The 23,686-nt window shown below is 48.4% G+C and overlaps 1 protein-coding gene across 3 annotated transcripts in view; it reads left to right on the plus strand.

The window, feature by feature from the left end:
* The window catches only part of TBC1D32 (TBC1 domain family member 32), a 235,422-nt gene that overhangs the window by 21,851 nt on the left and 189,885 nt on the right, over window positions 1-23,686 (plus strand). For all 3 annotated transcript variants that reach the window (XM_029056266.2, XM_029056257.2, XM_029056276.2), the window contains 6 exons: window positions 2,806-2,931; window positions 9,904-9,982; window positions 10,442-10,545; window positions 10,639-10,700; window positions 16,680-16,824; window positions 22,509-22,568. In XM_029056266.2, the coding sequence (XP_028912099.1) occupies window positions 2,806-2,931; window positions 9,904-9,982; window positions 10,442-10,545; window positions 10,639-10,700; window positions 16,680-16,824; window positions 22,509-22,568 (576 nt within the window). The remainder of the gene's footprint in view (window positions 1-2,805; window positions 2,932-9,903; window positions 9,983-10,441; window positions 10,546-10,638; window positions 10,701-16,679; window positions 16,825-22,508; window positions 22,569-23,686) is intronic.

Consider the following 23,686-nt stretch of genomic DNA (forward strand, 5'->3'; position numbering starts at 1 on the left):
TGGAAAGAGCATGGGCTTGGGAGTCAGAGGTCACGGGTTCGAATCCCCGCTCTGTCGCTAGTCAGCTCTGTGACCTTGGGCAAGTCACTTCACTTCTCTGGGCCTCGGTTCCCTCATCTGTCAAATGGGGGTAAAACAAAACAAAACCCGTGAGCCCCACGTGGGACAATCTGATCACCTTGTATCCCCCAGCGCTTAGAACAGCGCGTTGCCCATAGTAAGCGCTTAACAAATACCACAGTTTATTTATTTACTGTGGGCAAGTCACTTCACTTCTCTGGGCCTCAGTTCCCTCATCTGGAAAATGGGGATGAAGACTGAGCCTCACGTGGGACAACCTGATGACCCCGTACCTCCCCCAGCGCTTAGAACAGCGCTCTGCACATAGTAAGCGCTTAACAAACACCAACATTATCATTATTATTACTATGCGCTTGGGAGAGTACGGCACAACAGAGACGATAGACACGTTCCCCGCCCGCAACGAGCTTACCGTCAAATCTGTGGAGTCCGGGGTAAGGGCTAAAGAGAGGCAGCGTGGCCTCGTGGAGGGGGCGCGGGCCTGGGAGTCAGGAGGACCTGGGTTCGAATCCTGCCGCCTTCGCTCGTCTGCTGTGTCCTTAGGCGAGTCACTTCACTTCCGTGCCCCAGTTACCTCGGCTGTCAACGGGGATTTAGGACCGCGAGCCCCGCGATCAGCTCGAGGGGAGAGCGGGCGGAGGAGTGAGACGACTCGCCCAGAGGGCTAAAACAGTCGGGCCGACCCTCCGTCCTAACCACCGTTCCTCCCTGCACGATTTAGAGATTTTGAAAAAGCTGCCGTTTGCGTTTCTTTCCGTTTTCTTTCCGGAGCTTGTTACTTCGGGCGGGTTAATTAGGTTCGGGCTATTGCGAGACCTATGAGGTAACTCGTCATTTCGAAAAACCGCAGGACGAATTAAATCAGTTTGAAGTAGCTAGGGACGTTCTCGGAGTTGAGCTCCTGGGTCGACTTCAGTGCCGCTTTCGGTAGTTTCCTCTCGGCTATTGGGAAGAATGATTCCCGGGAAACAATCTCCCCCCCCCGTCGTTAGGAACTTTCAGAGCGAGAACGGTTCATTCGTTTCATTCAGTAGTATTTATAGAGCGCCTACTCTGTGGGGAGCCCTGTACTAAGCGCTTGGAGTGTACAAGTCGGCAACAGATAGAGACGGTCCCTGCCCTTCGACGGGCTCACGGTCTAATCGGGGGAGACGGGCGGACGAGAACGATGGCGATAAATAGAGTCGGGGGGAAGAACATCTCGGGAAAACAGTGGCAAATAAATAGAATCAGGGTGACGTACGTCCCATTAAACAGAATAAATAGGGTGATGAGAACGGTTACGGGGACACGGGTTCTTTCACCGACTTACGGACAAGCTGGTGAGCGGCAGCGTGGCGTAGTGGCGAGAGCCCGGGCCCGGCGGTCAGAGGACCTGAGTTCTAATCCCGGCTTTCACTTCTCTGCTGTGTGACCCTGGGCGAGTCATATCACTTCTCCGGGCCCCGGTGTTACCTCATCTGGAAAACGGGGATGAAGACTGTGAGCCCCATGTGGTTCATGGACTGTATCTTCCTCAGCGCTTAGAACAGTGCCTGGGACGTAGTAAGCGCTTAACGAATGTCATTAAAAAAAAAAAATGGGGAGGGGAGCATCTCTCGGCTCTCTAGGGCCACAACTCCACCTCTGGTTTTTAGGTCTCCTGTATCTAGGGGAAATTGGGGCGGGGGCACACAGAGAACCTACTGTCTCTGGAAAAAATATAAAGGAAGGGCTTGGTTCTAAACCTGGTCCCCTCTGTATCATTATTAATAATAATAATAATAATAATAATAATTGTGGTATTCGTTAAGGGCTTCCCATGTGCCAAGCACCGTTCTAAGCACTGGGGTAGGTACAAGGTAATCAGGTTGGACACAGTCCAATGGTGACTTTTTTTTTTTAAAAAAAAAAGGTATTTATTAAGTGCTTACTATGTGCAGGAAACTGCCCTAAGCGTTGACCTGGATACAAGCGAATCAGGTTGGATGCAGTCCCTGTCCCGCGTGGGGCTCAAAGTCTTCATCCCCATTTTCCAGATGAGGGAACTGAGACCCAGAGAAGTGAAGTGACTCGCTCAGGGTCACACAGCAGACAAGTGACCGAGCCAGGATTAGAACCCAGGTCCTTCTGAGTCCCAGACCCATGTTCTATCCACTAAGCCGTGCTGCTTTTTTCACCATCATTCTGGGGCGGTGACAACCGACTTGCCTGTGTCTGATTTAACATCTTTTTTTGGTCCTGGACACTTTCCCTCCATCCCACCGTAGCAAAGTTAATAACAATAATGGCATTTGTTGAGCTCTATTTCCGTCCAAGTACTGCACTAAACACTGGGGTGAATCCGCGCAAATTGGGTTGGACACAGACTCCGTTCCACATGGGGCCCACAGACTCAATCCCCATTTTACAGATGAGGGAACTGAGGCACAGAGAAGTGAAGTGACTTGTCCGTGGTCATACAGCGGACAAGTGGCTGAGTCGGGATTAGAGCCAGGTTCTGATTTCCAGGCCCGTGCTCCATCCACTAGATCACGCTGCTTTCTTAATCAGTCGGTGGTATTTATTGAGCGCTTACTGTGTGCGGAGCACCGTACTAAGCGCTTAGGAGAGTGCGGCACGACAGAGTTGGTGGACACGAGCTTACGGTCCGGAGGGGGAGACCGACAACAAATGAATACTTTCTTGGGGATAAGGCAGGATCTTTGTAACTGCCAAAAACCCACATTCCGTTGCCTCTTCCAGGTGCGGCACGAAGCGATGCAGATCCTGTGCTCGGCCCCCCCGTCCGACGTCCTGAACTGCGAGAACTGGCCCGTTCTTCGGGAAAAACTAACGGTGGCTCTCGCCGATCCGGATTTGGCATTCAGCGTAAGGAAACGATATCTCTCTCAACTCCAAAAAAAGACTTGGGGCTTTCCCAGAAATCCCGAGATCGGCGGAACCACTTTTCCGATGTGATTGCGTGATCCTTTACCCTCCCTTAACGGACCTGTGGCAGTAGGAATGACGACATTCGGCGCTGGCCGTATGCGAGGCACCGTACTGAATGCCGGGAACAGACATTATTTGGGAATTAGGCAAGGTTCCTGGCCCACAAGAGGTTCACGGTCAGTCGACCGATCAGTCGGTGGCATTTATTGAGCACTCACCAGGTGCAGAACATCGTACCGAGTGTTTGGGAGAGCACAGTGCAACAGAGTTAGCGGTCCCGTTTCCCTGCCCGCAGAAGGCTTACGACGAGCTTACGGTCTATAGTCTGAGAATAAAGGTGGGAGAGAGAAGAGACAAGCAACGCATAAAGAAATAGCATGACCTGGTGGAAAGGGCACAGGACTGGAAGTCGGGAGACCCGGGTTCTAATCCCAGCTCTATAATAATAATAATAATAATAATAATGTTGGTATTTGTTAAGCGCTTACTATGGGCAGAGCACCGTTCCAAGTGCTGAGGAGATACAGCGTAATCAGGGTGGGGCTCACAGTTAATCCCCATTTTCCAGATGAGGTAACTGAGGCCCAGAGACGTGAAGTGACTCGCCCACAGTCGCACAGCTGACAAGCGGCAGAGCCGGGAGTCGAACCCATGACCTCTGACTCCGAAGCCCGGGCTCTTTCCACTGAGCCACGCTATCACTTGCCTGTGTGACGCTCCGCCGCTTCTTCGGGCCTCAGTGAAATGGGATTCATCACCTGATTTTTTTTTTTTTTTAACGGTATTTAAGTGCTTACTGTGTGCCGGGCACTGTACTAAGTAAGCTCTGGGGTGGAGATACAGGCTAATGTGGTTGGACACAATGCATATCCCATATGGGGCCCGCAATCTTAATCCCCATTTTATGAATGAAGGAACGGGCACAGTGAACCGAAGTGACTTGTGCCCAAGCTCACCCAACAGACGAGTGGACTGTGAGCTCACTGGGGGCAGGCAGTGTGTCTGTTCATTGTTTTATGGTACTCTCCCAAGTGTCTAGTCCAGTGCTCTGCCGCAGTAAGAGCTCAGTAAATACGATTGGGTGAATGAATTTAGGAGGAGGGGAAGGGAAGGACACAGGGAGGAGCCGGGTGAGAGCGGGTGGGAAGAGAAGGGGATGGCAATTTAGGGGCGGGGGACCAACGGATAATAATAATACTACTAGTTGGTAAGCACTTACTATATGCCAAGCACTGTACTGAGCGCTGGGGTGGATACAGGGAAATCGGGTCGGGCCCGTTCCCTGTCCCACAGAGGGCTCCCCGTCTCAATCCCCATTTTACAGATGAGGGAACTGAGGCCCGGAGAAGCGAAGTGTCTTGCCCAAGGCCCCACAGCGGACAGGTGGCGGAGCCGAGACTGGAACCCAAGTCCGTCTGGCTCCCCGCCCCGTGCAGTAGCCACTGGGCCACGCTGCTTCTCTTCATCTCACAGGACTTACAGGTCGGCCCTTCCCGCAGGGGTCACCCCCGTCCCCTGGTAGCTTTGGGCCGCACCTGTTTTTTTTTAAAAAAAATTTCAGTGGTATTTGTTAATTAAGCCCTTACTATGTGTCAGGGACAATTATTATTACTAGGGTTACTGTTATTATTGTCACTTTTGTATTTGTTAAGCACTCACTCTGTGCCCAGCACTGTTCTAAGCACTGGGGTAGCTACGAGATTGTCAGTTCGGACGGAGTCCCCGTTCCACTTGGAGCTCAAAGTCTAGGTAGGAGGGAGGTGGGTTTGAATTCAGGTCCTCTGATCTGGGCCTGGGCCATTTGCACCGAGCCCCACTGCTTCGCAACGTGGAGAACTCGTGTAGTAATGGAATTTGTTAAGCGCCTACTCGGTGCCAGGCACTGAACTGAACGCTACGTTTCCAGGGCCTAGGGGAGTCGGTCCTTTAAGTAGTGAGCCCCGAAAAGCCGGGGGCTGATCCTAAGTGTAACTTTTCATCGACTAGTTGGGCTCATTTTCCACGATCTGTATCTGGAGAATAAATAGTATGGTTCCCTCCGGAGACTGCTCCCTTCTGTGCTTTCGACACGCGGCATTTTGCGGAGTGGCATTATGCGAAAATAGAACGATCGGTAAACGGGGAGACGCCGAAAAGAGAGTAATTTGCATTTGGAGAGTCCACTGACCTAAGCTGGGAGAGGTTGCTGGGGCGGCTGCACCTTTCTCATCAAACGTCTCTTTTAAAAACTGTGGTCTTTCTGTAGGGGTTTATTATGTGCCAGGCGCTGGACTGAGCGCTGGGGTGGGTACAAGCAGATCGGATTGGACGCGGTCCCTGTCCCACGTGGGGCTGTCAGCCCCTTTTACAGATGAGGGAACCCAGGCCCACGGAATTGACGTCACTTGCCCAAGAAAGATCACAGCAGACGAGTGGCGGAGCCGGGATCTGAACCCAGGACCCGCTGACTCCTAGGCCCGGGCTCTACCCACTGGGCCACGCCGCTCCTTCGCCGGACAGAAGCAGTATTTTAGACAGGTGCAGTACAGCGCGGGGGACACCAGAGGCCAATGCAGACTGCTGAAGGGGGAAATCTTCTTTTTCTTTTTCTTTCTCCCCTCTCCGGAGGCTCGAGACCCTTCCGGATCGCCTGTCGGTTCGGTCGGAAGGCCCGTAACTAGAAAGACCAAGATCGTACAACTACCTTTTCTCCCTCTCTCTAGTCAACGCGGAGAAAATCCAATTAAGCTTTCAATCTTATGAGGCAGCGGCAGAACGGGAAGCGATTTAGGTCATCTGAAATTTTTCTAGAAAAAAGGCACCTTTACAGTCTCAGTTATGAGCCTGTTGGGTCCAGTAGAAATTGCTTTATTTAGTAATTTAATTTTTTTACAGCAGTGGAGTTGGAGGAGCGTAACGATACATACACAGCCGTTGGTTGTTTAAAGTCAAAATACGAGCTACCGGGACCAGACCGACTGGAGTTGGGTCCTGGGAAAACGGTGACATCTTTCTAGTGCTGATTAGTGCAAACTAAAAATGGGTTTCAGCTCTGCGCCTGGGCTCCTCCAAGTCAATTAATTAATCAGACAGTGGTATTTATTGAGCATTTACTCTGTGCCGAATGCCCTCCCTCCCTCAAATCCGCCAAACTAGCGCACTTCCCCCTTTCAGAGTCCTGCTAAAAGTTCACCTCCCCCGGGAGGCCTTCCCGGACTAAGCCCCCCCTTTTCCTCTGCTCCCCATCGCCCCTACTCTCTCCCTCTGCTCTACCCCCCTCCCCGCACCACAGCACTTGTGTTTATGTGTGTACATATTTATAATTCTATTTTATTAACGATGTGTATATATCTATAATTGTATTTATTTCTATCGACGCTTGTTTAATTGTTTTGATGTCTGTAGACATCCCCTTCTAGACCCCGAGCCTGTTGTGGGCAGGGATTGTCTCCATTTGTTGCTGGATTGTACTTTCCGAACTCTTAGTACAGTGCTCTGCACACAGTAAGCGCTCAGTAAATAGGAATGAATGAATGTACTAAGCGCTTGGAAAGTACAATTCAGCAACACATAGACACGTTCACTGCCCACAAGGGACTTCTTACGGTCTAGTAGGGGAGGCAGACATTAAAATGGATTAGCGATAAGTCGTCGGGCGGGGATTGTCTCTATCCGTTGCCGAATTGTTCCTTCCAAGCGCTCAGTACCGGGCTCTGCACACAGTAAGCGCTCAATAAATACGATTGAATGAATGAATTGAATGGAAAGGGTAGAGTCATAGAATATCGACATAAGGTTTGAGGGACTGTGGTGAGAATCAGTGTGCTTATCGACGTCCCAGTCCAGCTGGTGGAAAGAGCGCTGCACGGGAAATCAGAAGACCCGGGATCTAAACCCCACTTTTTCAGTTGCCCGCCCGGCCCCAGCCTCTTAATTTCTCCATTTCTCCGTTTCCTCGTCCATGAAATGGGAATTAAATTCCTGTTCTTTCCGCCCCCCCCCCCCCCCCCCTTTGCCTGTGGATTCCTTGGAGAGCGGAGACTTTGTCTGATCTGATCATTTTGTATCTACTCCAGGGATTAGCGGAGTGCTTGGCATATGATAAGCCCTTGACAAAAACACCGTTAATGATGCTAATTAATGCTGAATAAAAATAGCAAAAGAACGACTGTAGTTCATTCATTCCATAGTATTTATTGAGCGCTTACTATGTGCAGAGCACTGTACTAAGCGCTTGGAATGAACAAGTCGGCAACAGGTAGAGACGGTCCCTACCCTTCGACGGGCTTACGGTCTGTAGTCTTTGTTGAGGGCTTAGCATACGACTAGCAGTGTACCAAGCACTGGGGCGGGCAAAATAGCATCAGAACAGACATAGTCCCTAATAATGATAATAATAATGATGCTTGTTAAGCGTCTACTCTGTGCCATGCACTATATTAAGCGGTGGTGGGGTAGAAACAAGATAATCAGGTGGGATGCAGTCCTGTCCCACGTGGGGTTCACAGTCTAAGTAGAAGGGAGTAGGATTTAACCCCCTTTTACAGATGAGGAAGCTGAGGCACGGAGAAGTTCAGCGCCTTGCCCAAGCAGACAAGCGGCGGAGCCGGGATAATAGTAATAATAATAATGTCGGTATTTGTTAAGCGCTTACTATGTGCAGAGCGCTGTTCTAAGCGCTGGGGTAGATACGGGGTCATCAGGTGGGCCCACATGAGGCTCCCAGTCTTAATCCCCATTTTACAGATGAGGTAACTGAGGCCCAGAGAAGTGAAGTGACTTGCCCACGGTCACCCGGCTGACGAGCGGCAGAGCCGGCATTCGAACCCATGACCTCCGACTCCCAAGCCCGAGCTCTTTCCACTGAGCCACGCTGCTTCCCCATCTCGGGGAGGGCTCACAGTTTAAGAGGAAGGGAGAACGGACATTTTAATCCCTGTTCTACAGAGGCGAAACCGAGAGACAGCGAAATTAAGCGACTTGCCCAAGATTACCCAGCAGACGAGCGGCAGGGCCGAGGTTCGAGTCAGTCCGTCAGTTAATCATGTTTATTGAGCACTTACTGTGTGCAGAGCGCTGTAGTAAGCGCTTGGGAGAGTACAACCTAACAGACACATTCCCTGCCCTCAATGAGCTTGCAGTCTGGAGGGGGAGACACACATTAATATAAATAGACGGGTCTTCTGACTCTCCGGCTCATAAAAGGGACACGTTCCCCGCCCACAGCGAGCTTACGGTCTGGAGGGGGAGACGGACATTAATAAAAATAAAACGGGTCTTCTGACTCTCCAGCTCTTTCATTCGTTCATTCAACTGTAGTTATCGAGCGCTTACTATGTGCAGAGCACTGTCCTGAGCGCTTGGAATGGACAATTCGGCAACAGATACGGTCCCTGCCCGATGACGGGCTCACAGTCTAATCGAGGGAGGCGGCTCTCTGCTCTTTCCACTTGGATGAGCTGCTTCCCTTATGTCTCCTAACCTACGTCTTTGCCACGGCAGCGTTCGAAGCCGGGGGACCGTCGGAAGCGGCTTGGCTTAGCGGACAGAGCAGGGCCCTGGGAGTCAGAAGGTCCTGGGTTCCAATCCCGGCCCCGCCACACGTCTGCCGTGTGGCCTTAGGCAAGTCACTTCACTTCTCTGGCCTTCAGTTCCCCCTCGTCGGTAAAATGGGGATTAAAAGCGTGAGCCCCACCGCGGACGCTTGTATCTTGTATTACGATTGACTCGTATCCACCTCAGCGCTCAACGAGTACCTCGGTGGTTACGATTAGGCGGTGAATGACGCGGGAGTAGAAATGGGTGGTACTCAGAGCGCAGGCCCTCCACGGTAGTCGACGCCGGGAGGTTCTCTGGAGACCTCCCGGGGTCACCGTCCCGCGATTTCAGCCTCTCACCCCGGGGACAGCCCAATGCCACCTCGGTAAATTCCGGCTCACGGCGGCCGAAGGGGGGGTCGGGAACCAGACGCCTCCCGGAGTACGTGCCTTCCAATCGGGCGGATGCGAACGCTTCCTTTGGAGAAGAGGATCTCGCTATTTCAGTCGGACAAATTGGCCTGAAAAATTGATGCAAATTGAAATTAATGGAAAGGAATGTGATTAGAGCTGCCTCTGTTTTGCTCCATTTGCTACAGGAGTGGAAATAGAATGTGTTGTGTATATTCAATTTTAATAATAGCGTTTCTAAATTATTTATAAATGACATATAAATTATGTATACAGTAAATAATATTCGTATTTATGCAGCCAAATAGAAATACAATCTGCCCACTTTAAGGACAGCGTCATAATGTATAATAAAGTGTCGATTAAAGCACGGCGTGTTCTCCTTGCTACAGAGAGAGTGACGCAGCCCGAGAGAGTCCTCCCGAGTCGACGTGTTTGGTGCTGGATTTTTATTGTTTTTGAAATATTAATATTTGGGAAAATGCGGGGTGATTTTTAAAACTTGCGTCTCCGCTCTGTAAAACCAAGTCTGGTTTTTCAACCCGCACCCTGAGAATGTTTCCCCTGTTTTTGAGACGTCGTTAGCTTATCGCTGTTCTCAGGTGCCTTAGGATGAATGATTCTTCACCCTCGGTGTTGACAGTTGTTCAAAACTCAACACTGTCGGAGACCTTAATAGATGGGAAGAGCTGCAGAATTTCTGGGTATTTCAGTGTTCTAAATCATCCTATTTAAACATTAAGTAACTAGGAGAAGGGGGGTGAAAAGATTGAACGTTTCCACCATGCAAATGAAAAGCTGTCTTAATCGCCCCACGTGACGAAGGCCTCCCGGCTTGGCTGATTTGGTGAATGTTTTATTTAGGGTTGCATTCTGAAAGATCTTCACTCCAGCTCGTTTCACGTTAGCAACGACTGTTGTCAGTAAAGGAATGACCGTGGCGTACACATCTTCTTTCTTCTCCCCCCCCCCCCCCCCGCAGGACCGAATTTTGAGATTCTATGCGCAGACGTTTACACTGTCACCTCTTCATATGACAAAGGAAATTTATACCAGCTTAGGTACGTATGGTCAGTGGAAATGTGTATTTTCGAGCATTTTTCACGCATTTTATATATGTTTATCGAGACTTAGTGACTTCTCTGGCGTTGAGTTTTTTTCAGAAAACACTCTATCATGTAAGGTAACAAAGGTATTGGGAAGCGGTGGGGCCTCATGGAAAGAGCGTGGGCCAGGGAGTCAGAGGATCTGGATTCTAATTCTGATTCTGCCGCTCATCTGCTTCGTGACATTGAACGGGTGACTTCACGTCTTTGTGCCTCAGTTTCCTCACCTGGAAAATGATTAAATACCTGTTCTCCCTCTCCTACTGAGACTGTGGGATCCCATGTGGGATCTGACCTGATTAGCTTGTGTCAACCCCTGTGCTGACAACAGTGCTTGGCGGAGTAATGCTTAACAAAAACAGAATTATTGTTAAATACCATAATTATTGGATTTTTTTGTTTTGTTTTTTTCAGCAAAACATTTGGAGTTGTACTTTCTCTCGGGGGAAAACCATATTCCTACCCTTTTGACTGGGGTAGACGTAACAAATCCGAATATAGTCCGTCTGCTTAAAAAGGTACATGCTTTTTGGGGGTTTTTGCCTTCTCCTTGGACTTTGAAATAATTTCCTATCTTCATATAAGTGCACTGATGCCATTTATGTCTTTAGGTCCGTCTTCTAAATGAGTACCAGAAGGAGGCTCCATCTTTCTGGATTCGGTATCCAGAGAAGTAAGTGACCCCATAAAATGCCTTCAGGCATGTTCACTCAAAGTGTGGGTTTCCTGCCTTTTCCCTTTTGGGGGCTTAATAATGATAATAAATAATGATGATGGTATTTGTTAAGTGCTTACTTTGTGTCAAGCACAGTTCTAAGCGCTGGTGGAGATGCAAGGTCATCAGGTTGTCCCACGTGGGGCTCACAGTCTTAATCCCCGTCTCACAGATGAGGTGAGTGAGGCACAGAGAAGTTAAGTGACTTGCCCAGAGTCACACAGCTGACAGATGGCGGAGCCGGGATTAGAACCCCCGACCTCCCGACTCCCAAGCCCGGGCTCTTTCCACTAAGCCACGCCGCTTCGGGCCCGGCTTCAACGTCAAGAAGTTGACATGATCCAAATCGCCGAAGGTTTACCGGACCCTGGTCGACCTCTACGGAGTCCCAAGGCCCTCCAGTCGATCAGTCAGTGGTATTGATTGAGCGCTTATCATTTGCAGAACACTGTACTAAGCTCTTGGGAGAGAGTCCAACAGAATTAGCGGAGATGTTCTCTGCCTTTAGCGAGCTTACTACAGTCTACTCTTTAGCAACGCCTACAGTCTTTCTCACGTCACTGTTTTCTCGTCTCTTTCGTCCCGGCCTCCCAGCCCCAGAAGCGCACGCCCCTGGTGTCGTCCTTGACGCCCCGCTGTCTGCCTTTCCTCTCCTCCCATTTAATCAGCTGCCAAATCAGAATGGCGTAATGGAAAGGGCACCGGCCTGGGAGTCAGAAGGTCGTGCCTTTTAATCCCGGCTCGGCCACCTGTCTGCTGTGTGGCCTGGGGCAAGTCACTTCACTCTTCTGGGCCTCAGTGGCCTCATCTGGAAAGTGGGGATTGTGTGACCGTGAGCCCCACGTGGGACGGGGACTGTGTCCAATTCGACGAGCTTGTATCCACCCCAGCTGTTTGTATAGTGCCTGGCACATAGTAAGCGCTTAACAAATAACGTCGTCGTTATTATCATTATTCTACTTCAACATTTCAGTCATTCAGTCGTATTTATTGAGCGCTTACTGTGTGCGGAGCACTGTACCGAGTGCTTGGAATGTACATTTCGGCAACAGGTAGAGACAACGCCTGTCCTTTTAGGGCTCACGCTCTAGAAGGGGGATAGCAAAACAAGTAGACAGGCATCAGTACCATCAAAATAGATAAAGAGAACCATAGATACACATCATTAATAAAATAGAGTAATAAATAATATATACAAATATACACAAGTGCTGTGGGAGGGGAAGGGGGTAGAGCAGAGGGAGGGAGTCGGGGTGATGGAGAGGGGAGGAGGGGCAGAGGGAAAAGGAGGGCTCAGTCTGGGAGGGCCTCCTGGAAGAGGTGAGCTCTCAGTCGGGCTTGGAAGAGGGGAAGAGAGTTTTCCCGCGTCTACTCATTTTCCACCCATATAGGTCCCACCCTGTCCCAAACTCTTGTCGTGTTAGCGGCGTGGCTCAGTGGAAGGAGCCCAGGCTTGGGAGTCAGAGGTCATGGGTTCGATTTCCGGCTCTGCCGCCTGTCAGCTGTGTGACTGTGGGCAAGTCACTTCACTTCCTCTATGCCTCAGTTACCTCATCTGTAAAATGGGGATTAACTGTGAACCTCCCGTTGGACGACCCGATTACCCTGTATCTCCCCCAGCGCTTAGAACAGTGCTCTGCACATAGGAAGCGCTTAACAAATACTACCATTATTATCAGTCTTCTCCCTGATCTCCCCGCCGTCAGCCTTACCTCATCAGTCTATCCTGCACGTTGCCGCCCCAGTCGTCTTCCTGAAACATCGGTCGGCAAACAGCGATCCTTAAAAACTTCCAAATGGTAGCCGTCATCCTTCTCAGCGAGCCAAGGCTCCTCAAGGTTAACTCTGGGGCTCTCCCATCTTACATAGCGGTTGTCTTCACGTTCCGGGCCTCAGGAGACACTACAGTCTTTATAGGGAGCGTGGCCTAGTGGAAAGAGCACGGGCCTGGGAGTCAAGGGCCTGGGTTCTAATCCCAACTCTGCCAGTTGTCTGCTGGGTGACCTTGGGCAAGTCCAACAGTGTCCTCAGTTGTAAAATGGGAATGAAATGCCATTTGGGACAGGGATCGTGTCTGACCTGATTGTAATAATAATAATGTTGCTATTTGTTAAGCACTTACTACGTGCAGAGCACTGTTCTAAGCGCTGGGGGAGATACAGGGGAATCAGGTTGTCCCACGTGAGGCTCACAGTCTTAATTCCCATTTTACAGGTGAGGTAACTGAGGCACAGAGAAGTTATGACTTGCCCACAGTCACACAGCTGCCAAGTGGCAGATCCGGGATTCGAACCCATGACCTGTGACTCCCAAGCCCTTGCTCTTTCTACTGAGCCACACTGATTATGTTGCATCTACCTCAGAATTTAGTAAAATGCTTGGGACACTTTCTTTTTTTTTTGGGTATTGCTTAGTATGTGCCAGGCACTGTACTAAGCACTGGTGTAGAAACAAGCTAATTAGTTTGGACCCGGTCCTTGTCCCACATGGGGCTCACAATCTTAATCCCCATTTGACACATGAGGTAACAGAAGACCAGCAAAGTGAAGTGACTTGCCAAAGGTCACACAGCAGACAAGTCATGGAGCTGAGGTTAGAACCCAGGTCCTTCTGACTCCCAGGCCTGTGCTCTACCAGCTAAGCCAAGCTAAGCACTTAACAAATATTATTATTGTTATTTTTCAACGTGACACTCAACTGCACCTCATTTCTGACTGTCCTGCCTCTGATCCTTTTCCCCTGTTATTGCCCTGAGGGAGAACGTCCTTCCTCTCCAAATCTGTCAGCCCACAGCTCCCATCCTCTTCAGAATCCTCCTAAAATCCTGGTTCCTCTGAAAGCCTTCTCCAGTGGATCCTCAACACCCAATCCCTGTCACGCTGACACCCTTTATTTTGCAGTTATATATTTTCCTCCTATCTTCATCACTTAACTGCAAGTATTTATTCAGCTTTTTCATCCCGATATCATTTTTTGACTTCCTGATGTGTCTTTTTCTTCCTTTCCCTATTTGTAAATGATTTTGTCTCTCTTCTCCATTAGATTGTAAGTTCCTGGGGGGCCAGAAATGTATATCTTGAACTCTCCTACTCTCCTAAGTGCTTCGTTAAACTCCTTTGCGCGCTGGATAAGGATCGTTGATTTGATTGAATGCAGGATAGCCTCCAAAGGAGCCTTTAGATAAAGATGTAACTTTCACCTATTTCGGTGATAGGTCTACGCCTTGCCGTGTTTTCTAGACTTTCTTAGATTTTTAAGGAAACTCTGTACGTTTAGAAATTAATACAAAGCGAAGCTCTTAGATTTTTAAGGAAACTCTGTACATTTAGAAATTATTACAAAGCGAAACTCCGAAGTGTACGGGTGGGACCTGTTTATTGGAAGCTGGATTTTTCTACCTTTAGGAAAATAGTGTCTGTCATTCGGCAGTTTGACTTAAGGTTGTAACTTAAAACTTTGTGGGAAGGGAGCGTGTCGGCTAATTCTGACGTACTGTCCTCTCCCAAGTACTTAGGCCAGTGCTCTGCACATTCATTCATTCAATAGTATTTATTGAGCGCTTCCTTTGTGCAGAGCACTGTACTAAGCGCTTGGAATGAACAAGTCGGCGACAGATAGAGACGGTCCCTGCCGTTCGACGGGCTTACGGTGCGATCGGGGGAGACGGACAGACGAGGACGATGGCGATAAATAGAGTCGAGGGGAAGAACGTCTCGTAAAAACCGGTGGCGACTAAATAGAATCGAGGCGATGTACAATTCATTAACAAAATAAACAGGGTGACGGAGATATATACAGTTGAGCGGACGAGTACGGTGCCGAGGGGATGGGAGGGGAGAGGGGGAGGAGCAGAGGGAGATGGGGGGAAAAGAGGGTTTAGCTGCGGAGAGGTGAAGGGGGGGCGGTAGAGGGAGTAGAGGGAGAAGGGGAGCTCAGTCTGGGAAGGCCTCTTGGAGGAGGTGATAATAAGTGCTCAATACGTACCATCGATTGATTCTATTCATCGCTGTTGCTTTTGTCTGTCCGTCTCCCCCGATTAGACCGTAAGCCCGTCAAAGGGCAGGGACTGTCTCTGTCTGTTACCGATCTGTACATTCCAAGCGCTTAGTACAGTGCTGTGCACATAGTGAGCGCTCAGTAAATACTATTGAATGAATGAATCTATTTAAAGTGTTTCTGTGTTGCTCCCATCTTGCTTCCGTAAACCCCAGATATTTCCAGGAAGTGGAGTCACCTGAACACCTTTTGCTTCCGATTAAGCAGTCAGTCAGTGGGATTTATTGAGTGCTTACTGTGACATTACAAGATGTCCTCCCCAGCGCTGAGAGCAGTGCTTTGCACACAGTAAGCGCTTAACAAATGCCATCGTCATCATTAAGATATTGGGCACTTGATATTTGCCCAACCCTCACCCCCCCCAGCACGTACGCATAGAGTTTTAAATTATATATTATGAATTATTGATATTAATGTCTGTCTCCCCCTCTAGCCTCTAAGCTTGCTTTGGGCAGGGAATATGTCTGCCAACCCTGTAATGTGCTCTCCCAAGCCCTTAGTACAGTGCTCAGCACACAGTAAGCTCTCAATAAATACCATCAATTGATACCCGGAGCTTGGGCGAGCACAGTGAGGAGCAGCGTGGCTTGCTGGATGGAGCGCAGGCCTGGGAGTAAGAAGGACTTCAGTTCTAATCCTCTTCAACACTTGTCTGCTTTGTGACCTTGGGCAAGTCCCTTAACGTTTCTGTGCCTTAGTTACCTCGATCTGTAAAATGGCCATTAAGACGGTGAGTCCCATGTGGGACAGTATGACTTTGTATACTAATAATAACGATGGTATTGAAGTGCTTACTTTGTGCGAGGCAATGTCCAAGCACTCGGGTGGCTACGAGCAAATTGAAGTGGACACAGCCCCTGTCCCACGTGGCGCTCATCGTCTCAATATCTTCCCCAGCCCATAGAAGGGTGCCCGCCACATAATAAGCGCTTCACGAACCATTTATATACGTCGCGGACTTGGAAGACACGTTTTGATTCTTCATATCCTGCCTTGAACTCTTGGCCGGTGAAAGTAATTTTAGATGAATCCGCCACTCCTGGTTATTAAAGGACCTTTGCTTTTTTTTTTTTTTTTTTGGCAGTGGGGTGCTGGGAATTTGGGGTCATGGTGAAATTTCAAGCTTCTGATTTTCAGCTGGGCGTGTTTTTTTGCTTTTTTCATCCGTGGCTTTGTCATCACCGGGTCCAATGTCACTGAGCATTTTTATATTGTGTCTGGGCCTATCTTGCCAGCAGCTGTGTCCTAGCCCCAGGCAACAGCATCCCTGAGGACGGTGTTTAAGGTTTCTGCTCTAAGCAGCGTGGCCTAGTGGACCCAGGACCCGGGAGTCAGAAGGACCTGAGTTCTAATCATGGTTCTGCCGCTTATCTGTTGTGTGACCTTGGGCAACTCACTTAACTTCTCTGGGCCTCGGATGCCTCATCTGTAAAATGGGGATGAAGACTGTGAGCCCCCTGTGGGACAGGGACTGTGACTAACTTGTTTCACTTGCATCTACCGCAGCGGTTGGCACATAGTAAGTGCTTAGCAAGTACCATAATAATAATAATTCTGATGATGATTAGTAAAGCTGGGAGTGGGGTTAAACTGAGCTGTTATAAAACACTAAAATTTTTGTCCAAGTCACTTAACTTCTCTGTGCCTCAGATACCTCATCTGTAAAATGGGGATTAACTGTGAGCCTCACGTGGGGCAACCTGATTTCCCTGTATCTCCCCCAGCGCTTAGAACCTCTGCACATAGTAAGCGCTTAACAGATACCAACATTATTAAAATTGCTCCCCTGTCAAATGTGTGAGGGTCAGTTTTAGTAAACGAATCGCAATATTCCTGATGGACTAAGGTTTTCCTCAGATGGATTTCTCTGCGTAATTTTAGGTACATGGAGGAGATTGTGGGGAGCACTTTGTCTCTCTTGTCGGTTAAACATGGTCAACGCCTGCTGGTCTCACCGAAGACTCTGGAACCGATATACTTCGTGGCACTGCTCGATGTCAAAGCCGTGTGGTTCAAAAAGTGGATGGTAAGAGAGACGGAAAGCTCGGCTCCAAGGCTTTAAACACATTCAGAAGCCGCGTGGCCTAGTGGAAAGAGGAGGGGTCTGGGAGTCAGAAGGGCCTCGGTTCTGATCTTCGCTCTGTCACTTGTCTGCTGGCCGACCTGGGGCAAGTCACTTTATAATAATAATAATAGTAATAATGTTGGTATTTGTTAAGCGCTTACTATGTGCGGAGCACTGTTCTAAGCGCTGGGGTAGATACAGGGTAACCAGGTTGTCCCACGTGAGGCTCACAGTTAATCCCCATTTACAGATGAGGGAACTGAGGCACTGAGAAGTGAAGTGACTTGCCCACAGTCACACAGCTGACGAGTGGCAGAGCTGGGCTTCGAACCCTTCAAACGGCAGGGACCGTCTCTATCTGTTGCCGACCTGTTCATCCCAAGCGCTTAGTACAGTGCTCTGCACATAGTAAGCGCTCAATAAATACTATTGAATGAATGAATGAATGAATGAATGAACCCATGAACTCTGACTCCCAAGCCCGGACTCTTTCCACTGAGCCACGCTTCTCTGTGCCTCCGTTCCCTCGTCTGTAAAATAAGGATCCAATCCCTGTTCTGCCTCCTAGGTAGACTGTGAGCCCTATGTGGGACCTGATTATCTCGTAACTACCCCATACTTAGTACAGTGAGAAGCAACGTGGCTCAGTGGAAAGAGAAAGGGCTTGGGAGTCAGAGATCATGGGTTCAAATCCCGGCTCTGCCACTTGTCAGCTGGGTGACTGTGGGCAAGTCACTTTACCTCTCTGTGCCTCAGTTCTCTCATCTGTAAAATGAGGATTAAGACTGTGAGCCTCATGTGGGGCAACCTGATTACCCTGTATCTCCCTCAGCGCTTAGAACAGTGCTCTGCACATAGTAAGTGCTTAACAAATACCAACATTATTATTATTATTACAGTGCTTGACACATAGAAAGTGCTTAACCAATACCACAGTGAGCTCAGAAAACCAGAGCCTGTGCATTTGTATTTTACTAACATGAAGGTCTTTCAAGTGCTAAATGACTAAAGATCTAGCGCATTTGTGCTCCAAACGTTTAAAAGCCTTGTTCATCCAGTAGCCATCAGTGATTTGTTCATACAGGTGATAAGATTAGGGACTGACGAAACCCCAGCAGAGTAGGCTTTGTCGTGAGAATCTCATTTACCAAAGGCAAGAGCAAACCGATACTGTGAAAGGATTCTCCCTCACATTGGTAATACAGAGGAAGGTGAACAAGCCCTGTGTGTGTCTGAAGAAAACAAATCTAGTTTTACAGTGCTGAAGTGCACGAGTGAGAAGGGAGCCCGGGATTTGCAACTTGGAAGCTGCAGGCAGTTCATTAGGAGAATGAGCGCTTGTGAAATGGGGCTCATCTCACCAGAGAGAGCAGACCAAAGATTTTAAAGAGAAGCAGCGTGGCTCAGTGGAAAGAGCATGGGCTTTGGAGTCAGGGCTCATGAGTTCGAATCCCAGCTCTGCCACTTGTCGGCTGTGTGACTGTGGGCAAGTCACTTAACTTCTCTGTGCCTCAGTTCCCTCATCTGTAAAATGGGGATCAAGACTGTGAGCCCCACGTGGGACAACCTGATTCCCCTATGTCTACCCCAGCGCTTAGAACAGTGCTCGGCACATAGTAAGCGCTTAACAAATACCAACATTATTATTATTATTATTATTATTATTAAAGACGCGGGGAAACACAGATTCCAGCAGGGTGGAGAGGCAGCCAACTGTGGAGAGTTTATAGCAGTGTGAAGCAGCTTGGCCTAGCGAAAAGAGCATGGGCTTGGGAGGCAGAAGACCTGGGTTCTAATCCTGGCTCCACCATTTGTCCGCCCTGTGACCGTGGGCAAGTCACCTCACTTGTCTGGGCCTCAGTTACCTCATCTGTAAAGTGAAGATTTAGACTGTGAGTTCCATGTGGGACAGGGTCCTTATCCAACTTGATTGTCTTGTATCTACCTCGTGGGCACCCCAGAGCTTAGAACGGTGCCTGGCACGTAGTAAGCACTTAAAAAATGTCATTAAAAAGCAATGGGCGGAGTAGCCTGGCAGGTGGCCAACTGGAAAAATGTTGTTCTCTGGAGCCAAGCTCACTGCTCTGGGAAGAATAGGAGACCAAGAGGGAGCCAAAAATCTGTTGGTATATCCGTAGTCAAGGATAAGATTTTATTGTCAGTTGGGTGAGTTAATGATAGTAATAAAAATAATAATATTTGTTTAAGCACTCACTATGTGTCAAGCACCGTTCTAAGCACTGGGACAGACACGGATTAGGTTGGACAGAGCCTGACAGGGGATTGATATCCTTTAGATACATTTGATCTCTTTTATCCGGCGGGCGACCTCTTCCGCCCTCCCTTTTCAATATCCCTCAGGCAGTCACTCTCCCCCGCATCAGGCCCTTATCACATCAGTGCAATCACTCATCCTATCCCGACTGGATTACTGCATCAGCAGCCTTTCTGACCTCACAACCTCCTGTCTCTCCCTACTTCAGTCCACACTTCAGTCTGCTGCCTGGATTATCTTTCTAAGGAAACGTTCTGGGCACGTCACCTCCCTCCTCAAAAATCTCCCTTGGTGGCCCATCGACCTCCGTATCAAACAAAAACTCCTCACTATTGACTTCAGAGCTCTCCAGTCCCCTTGCCCCCTCCTACCTCACCTCCCTTCTCTTCTCCATCCCGGCCCGCACGCTCCGCTCCTCTGCCGCTAACCTTCTTCTCACTGTGCCTCATTCTCGCCTGTCCCACCATTGACCCCGACCAACGTCCTACCTCTGTCCTGGAATGCCTTTCCTCCTCAAATCCTCCAAGCAACCACATTCCCCCCCTTCAAAGCCCTACTGAAGGCTCACCTCCTCCAGGAGGCCTTCCCAGACTAAGCCCCCCTTTTCCTCAGCTCCCCCTCGCCCCCGGTGCCCCGACTCACTCCCTTTGCTCTACCTCCATCTCTCCTCCCCCCAACACTTGTGTATATATGTACATATCTTTAATTCTGTTTATTGGAATGCCTATTTACATGTTTTGATATGCATATATCTATAATTCTGCTTATATTGATGCCTGTTTACTCGTTTTGATATCTGTCTCCCCGCACCCCAGACTGTGAGCCCATTGTGGGCAGGGATTGACTCTCTTTATTGCTGTATTGTACTTCCCAAGTGCTTAGTACAGTGCTCTGCGCACAGTAAGCATTCAATAAATACGATTTTGAATAAATGAATGAATCGAAGGCACATCTCCTCCAAGAAGCCTTCCCTGACTAAAACCCTCATTTCTACTTCTCCTTCTCCATTCTGCATCCCCTTTGCACTTGGATCTGCACCGTTTATTCACCCCTCCCTCAGCCCCACAGCACTTATGTACATATCCATAATTTATATTAATATCTGTCTCCCCTCTACACTGTAAGCTCATTGTGGAACATGCCTACCAACTCTTGTATGGTACTCTCCCAAGATGCTTACTTCAGGGGTCTGCACACCATAAGCGCTCAATCAATACAATTGATTGATACGAAAAGACAGTTTATGGGCCCTTTCTATCTTTCTCGCTGTGTCTCCCTCTCTCTTTCTCAGATTCATAGGTGCCCATTTCCAGGAAGCAGTCACTCTCATGGCTTTTTGAACCAGGCTCCCAGACATCCTCATCCTAGACCTCGGCCGAGCCCTTAGAGTTTTCATTCAGGGCCGCAGAGACCCAAAATGACAACCGTCCAGCCTATTCACTCCAAGAAATTTATCCCTTTCAGTCCTCACCCAATCAGTCAGTCATTCAGTGGTATTTATTGAAGGCTTCCTGTGTGCAGAGCCCTCAACTCAGTGTTTTGGAAAGTGCAATGCAGTAAAGTTGGCTGATAGGATCCCTACCCTCCCTAAAATCCTGGCTCCCTTTCCGCCCCTCCCCTCGTAATGAAAATTTGGCCCCTAGATTTCCCCTCCCTCTCCTTCTCTCTCCTACTCCCATTCTCTCTTTCTTCCCCTTTCTTTCCCTTCAATCTCCGCCAGTTAAAAAAAAAAACCAGTGTTTTTGCAAATGGAATCTCGTTTTGCCCCGTTGAGGTTTTCTCTGTAGTCTAAAGTAACAAATCAGGAACCTTCATAAATCAGTACTTATAATTGCACGTACTTCTATAACTTAAGGGCTGTATTCTTGCAAAATCCTGTGTTAAGGAAAACTGGGTGAAGGACTCACTTAAGCCAATGCCACTTATGCACAGAAACTATCTGTAATTGATTTATTTATTTCTGATAATGTCTGTTTCCCTCTCTAGAATGTAAGCTCGTTATGCGTGGGGAGTGTGTCTGTGTATTGTTGTATTTTCCCGAGCTCTTAGTACAGTGCTCTGCACACAGCACAGTGCTCTGCTCAATAAATACCACTGAGTGAATGAATGAAAGAAAAACCAATTCTTCTGGCCCTGCAGAGCCCGGCATCCGATAAGGTTTGCATCGTTGGATGAACCGTCCCAAAGCCCCTAACGCCAGTCTAGTCTAAATGCATAGTGAAAATGCACTAGACTGTAAGCTCCTTGTGGGCAAGGAATGTGTCTGTTACCTCCATTATGTTAGACTCTCCCAAGCGCTTAGTAGCATGCTCTGCACCCAGTAAGCACTTAATACCATTGATTATGATCGAACCAAGTATATCGTCCTTAGAAAATGAGACTTTACTAAATACCATCGATTTCGATCGAACCGAATATATCGTCCTTAGGCATAGAAAATACAAGAGAAAACAGACACATTCCCCACCCACAGCGAGCTTACAGTCTAGAGGGGGAGATAGACATTAATAGAAATAAATCAATTATAGATATTTTCTGCCCAAGAGTGGCATTGGTTCAGGTGAGTTCTACACCTGGTTTTCCTAACACGGGAGTTTGCAATGCCTAAGGACATCCTAAGTCAGAAAATGATACTTTCGTAAATACCACTGATTACGATCGAACCGAATACATCGTCCTTAGGCATGGGAGAGAGTCGAGGGTGGAGACTCAAGTTTACCGCACGGAAGGAGGCAAAGGTAAACCGCTTCCGAATTTTTACCGAGTAAACTCTGTGGATCTACTACCAGAACTATGGCAGATGGAGAGCGGGGCGCTCTGGTTGAGATGTGTCTGTGTTGTCGCTGTGGGTCGGAAATGACTCGACTGTAATAAGACAAGTCATAAAATGATACTTTTGTAAATAGATGTGAGGGTACCTCATAACGAGTTTCCAGAATTGCAGAAGACACTTTTATAATGCGTGCTCATTACGCCCAACGTTAATCAATGACCGTGTATTATACTCTGATTTATTTCTCCTCTCTGTAATTGCCTCTCGATTCAGGCCATATTTATTATATCGCAGTTTCACCCATTACTGCTCAGCATGGAAATTGAGGACTTCTCGGTGGGGAATATTTTTCTTTCGGTCCATCTCAGAATGATACTCGAGTTATATGACATTCATTTACCCAGTGTTGATTGCTGGGGTCCTAGTCCAATGCAGATAGAGAAGCCCATCTGTCACTGATTACCAGGAAGGAAGATGAAATTTATGGGGCCAATTAATTTCATGATTATTGGAAATGAATTGGAGAACTCTGGTTTCTCATGCTGTAAATTGAACATCGAATGAAACCGTACAACTCTTCTATTTTGTCATTTTTAGCACGCCCATTACAGCAGAACTGTCGTTCTAAGACTCCTTGACAAGAAATATAAATCTCTGGTAAGTCTGTACCCACCTGTATGTACCGTTGTCTTTGGAGGAATGCTACCGCGACTGAGAATCGAAAATGAACCGAGTAATAATAATTGTGGTATTTGTTAAGTGCTTATTATGTGCCAGGCACTATACTAAACGCTGGGGCGGATGCAAGCAAGTTGGGTTGGACCCAGTCTCTTTCCTATAAGGGGTTCACTGTCCTAATCCCCATTTTCCAGATGAGGTAACTGAGGTTCAGAGCCAGCGGACAAGTGGCAGAGCCGGGATTAGAACCCAAGGCCCTCCGACTCCCAGGCCCGTGCCGTAGCCATTAGGCCATGTTGCTGAGTTGTGCTTGTACGGTAGCACCTTTGCTGCTCTTGATGGACTGCCGTGGCCCCCGGTGACATCCGAAATGCCCTAAAAAGGAGGGGCAAAGAGGAGTCCAAATTCCACCAAACCCTGGCCCAGGACCATTATCCGTGGTGCCAGCAGCCTGACCTTGCTCTGTGCTGGGTTCTAGTTCGATTTTAACTTCATAAATGGCATTTTTTTTAAGAGCTTAATACATGCCAGGCGGTCTGCTAAGCACTGGGGTGGATACAAGCTAATCGGGTTGAACATTGTCCCTGTCCCACATGAGGCTCACACTTTTAACCCCCATTTTATAGCTGAGGTAACTAAGGCACAGAGATGTTAAGTGATTGGCCCAAAGTCACGCAGCCAAGTGGCGGAGCCAGAGTTAGAACCTCTCCCTTCCCCTCCCCTCAGCACTGTGCTCATTTGTATATATTTTTATTACCCTATTTATTTTGTTAATGAGGTGTACATCCCCTTGATTCTATTTATTGCTAGTGTTTTTGTCTGTCCGTCTCCCCCGATCAGGCTGTGAGCCCGTCACCGGGCAGGGATCGTCTCTATCTGTTGCCGAATTGTCCATTCCAAGCGCTTACTACAGTGCTCTGTACATAGTAAGCGCTCAATAAATACGATTGAATGAATGAACCCAGATCCTTGGACTCCCAGGCCTGTGATCTTTCCACTAGGCCAGGCTGCTTATTTAGTTCTTGGTGTTCAAGGGGTAATTTAAAGTTCCAGCTTTTATTTTGGACAGTTGGCCAGAGTCCAGCTCACAGTTGACT

Source organism: Ornithorhynchus anatinus, chromosome 2 (genome assembly GCF_004115215.2).
Source record: "Ornithorhynchus anatinus isolate Pmale09 chromosome 2, mOrnAna1.pri.v4, whole genome shotgun sequence".
Classification (NCBI taxonomy): Eukaryota; Metazoa; Chordata; class Mammalia; order Monotremata; family Ornithorhynchidae; genus Ornithorhynchus; species Ornithorhynchus anatinus.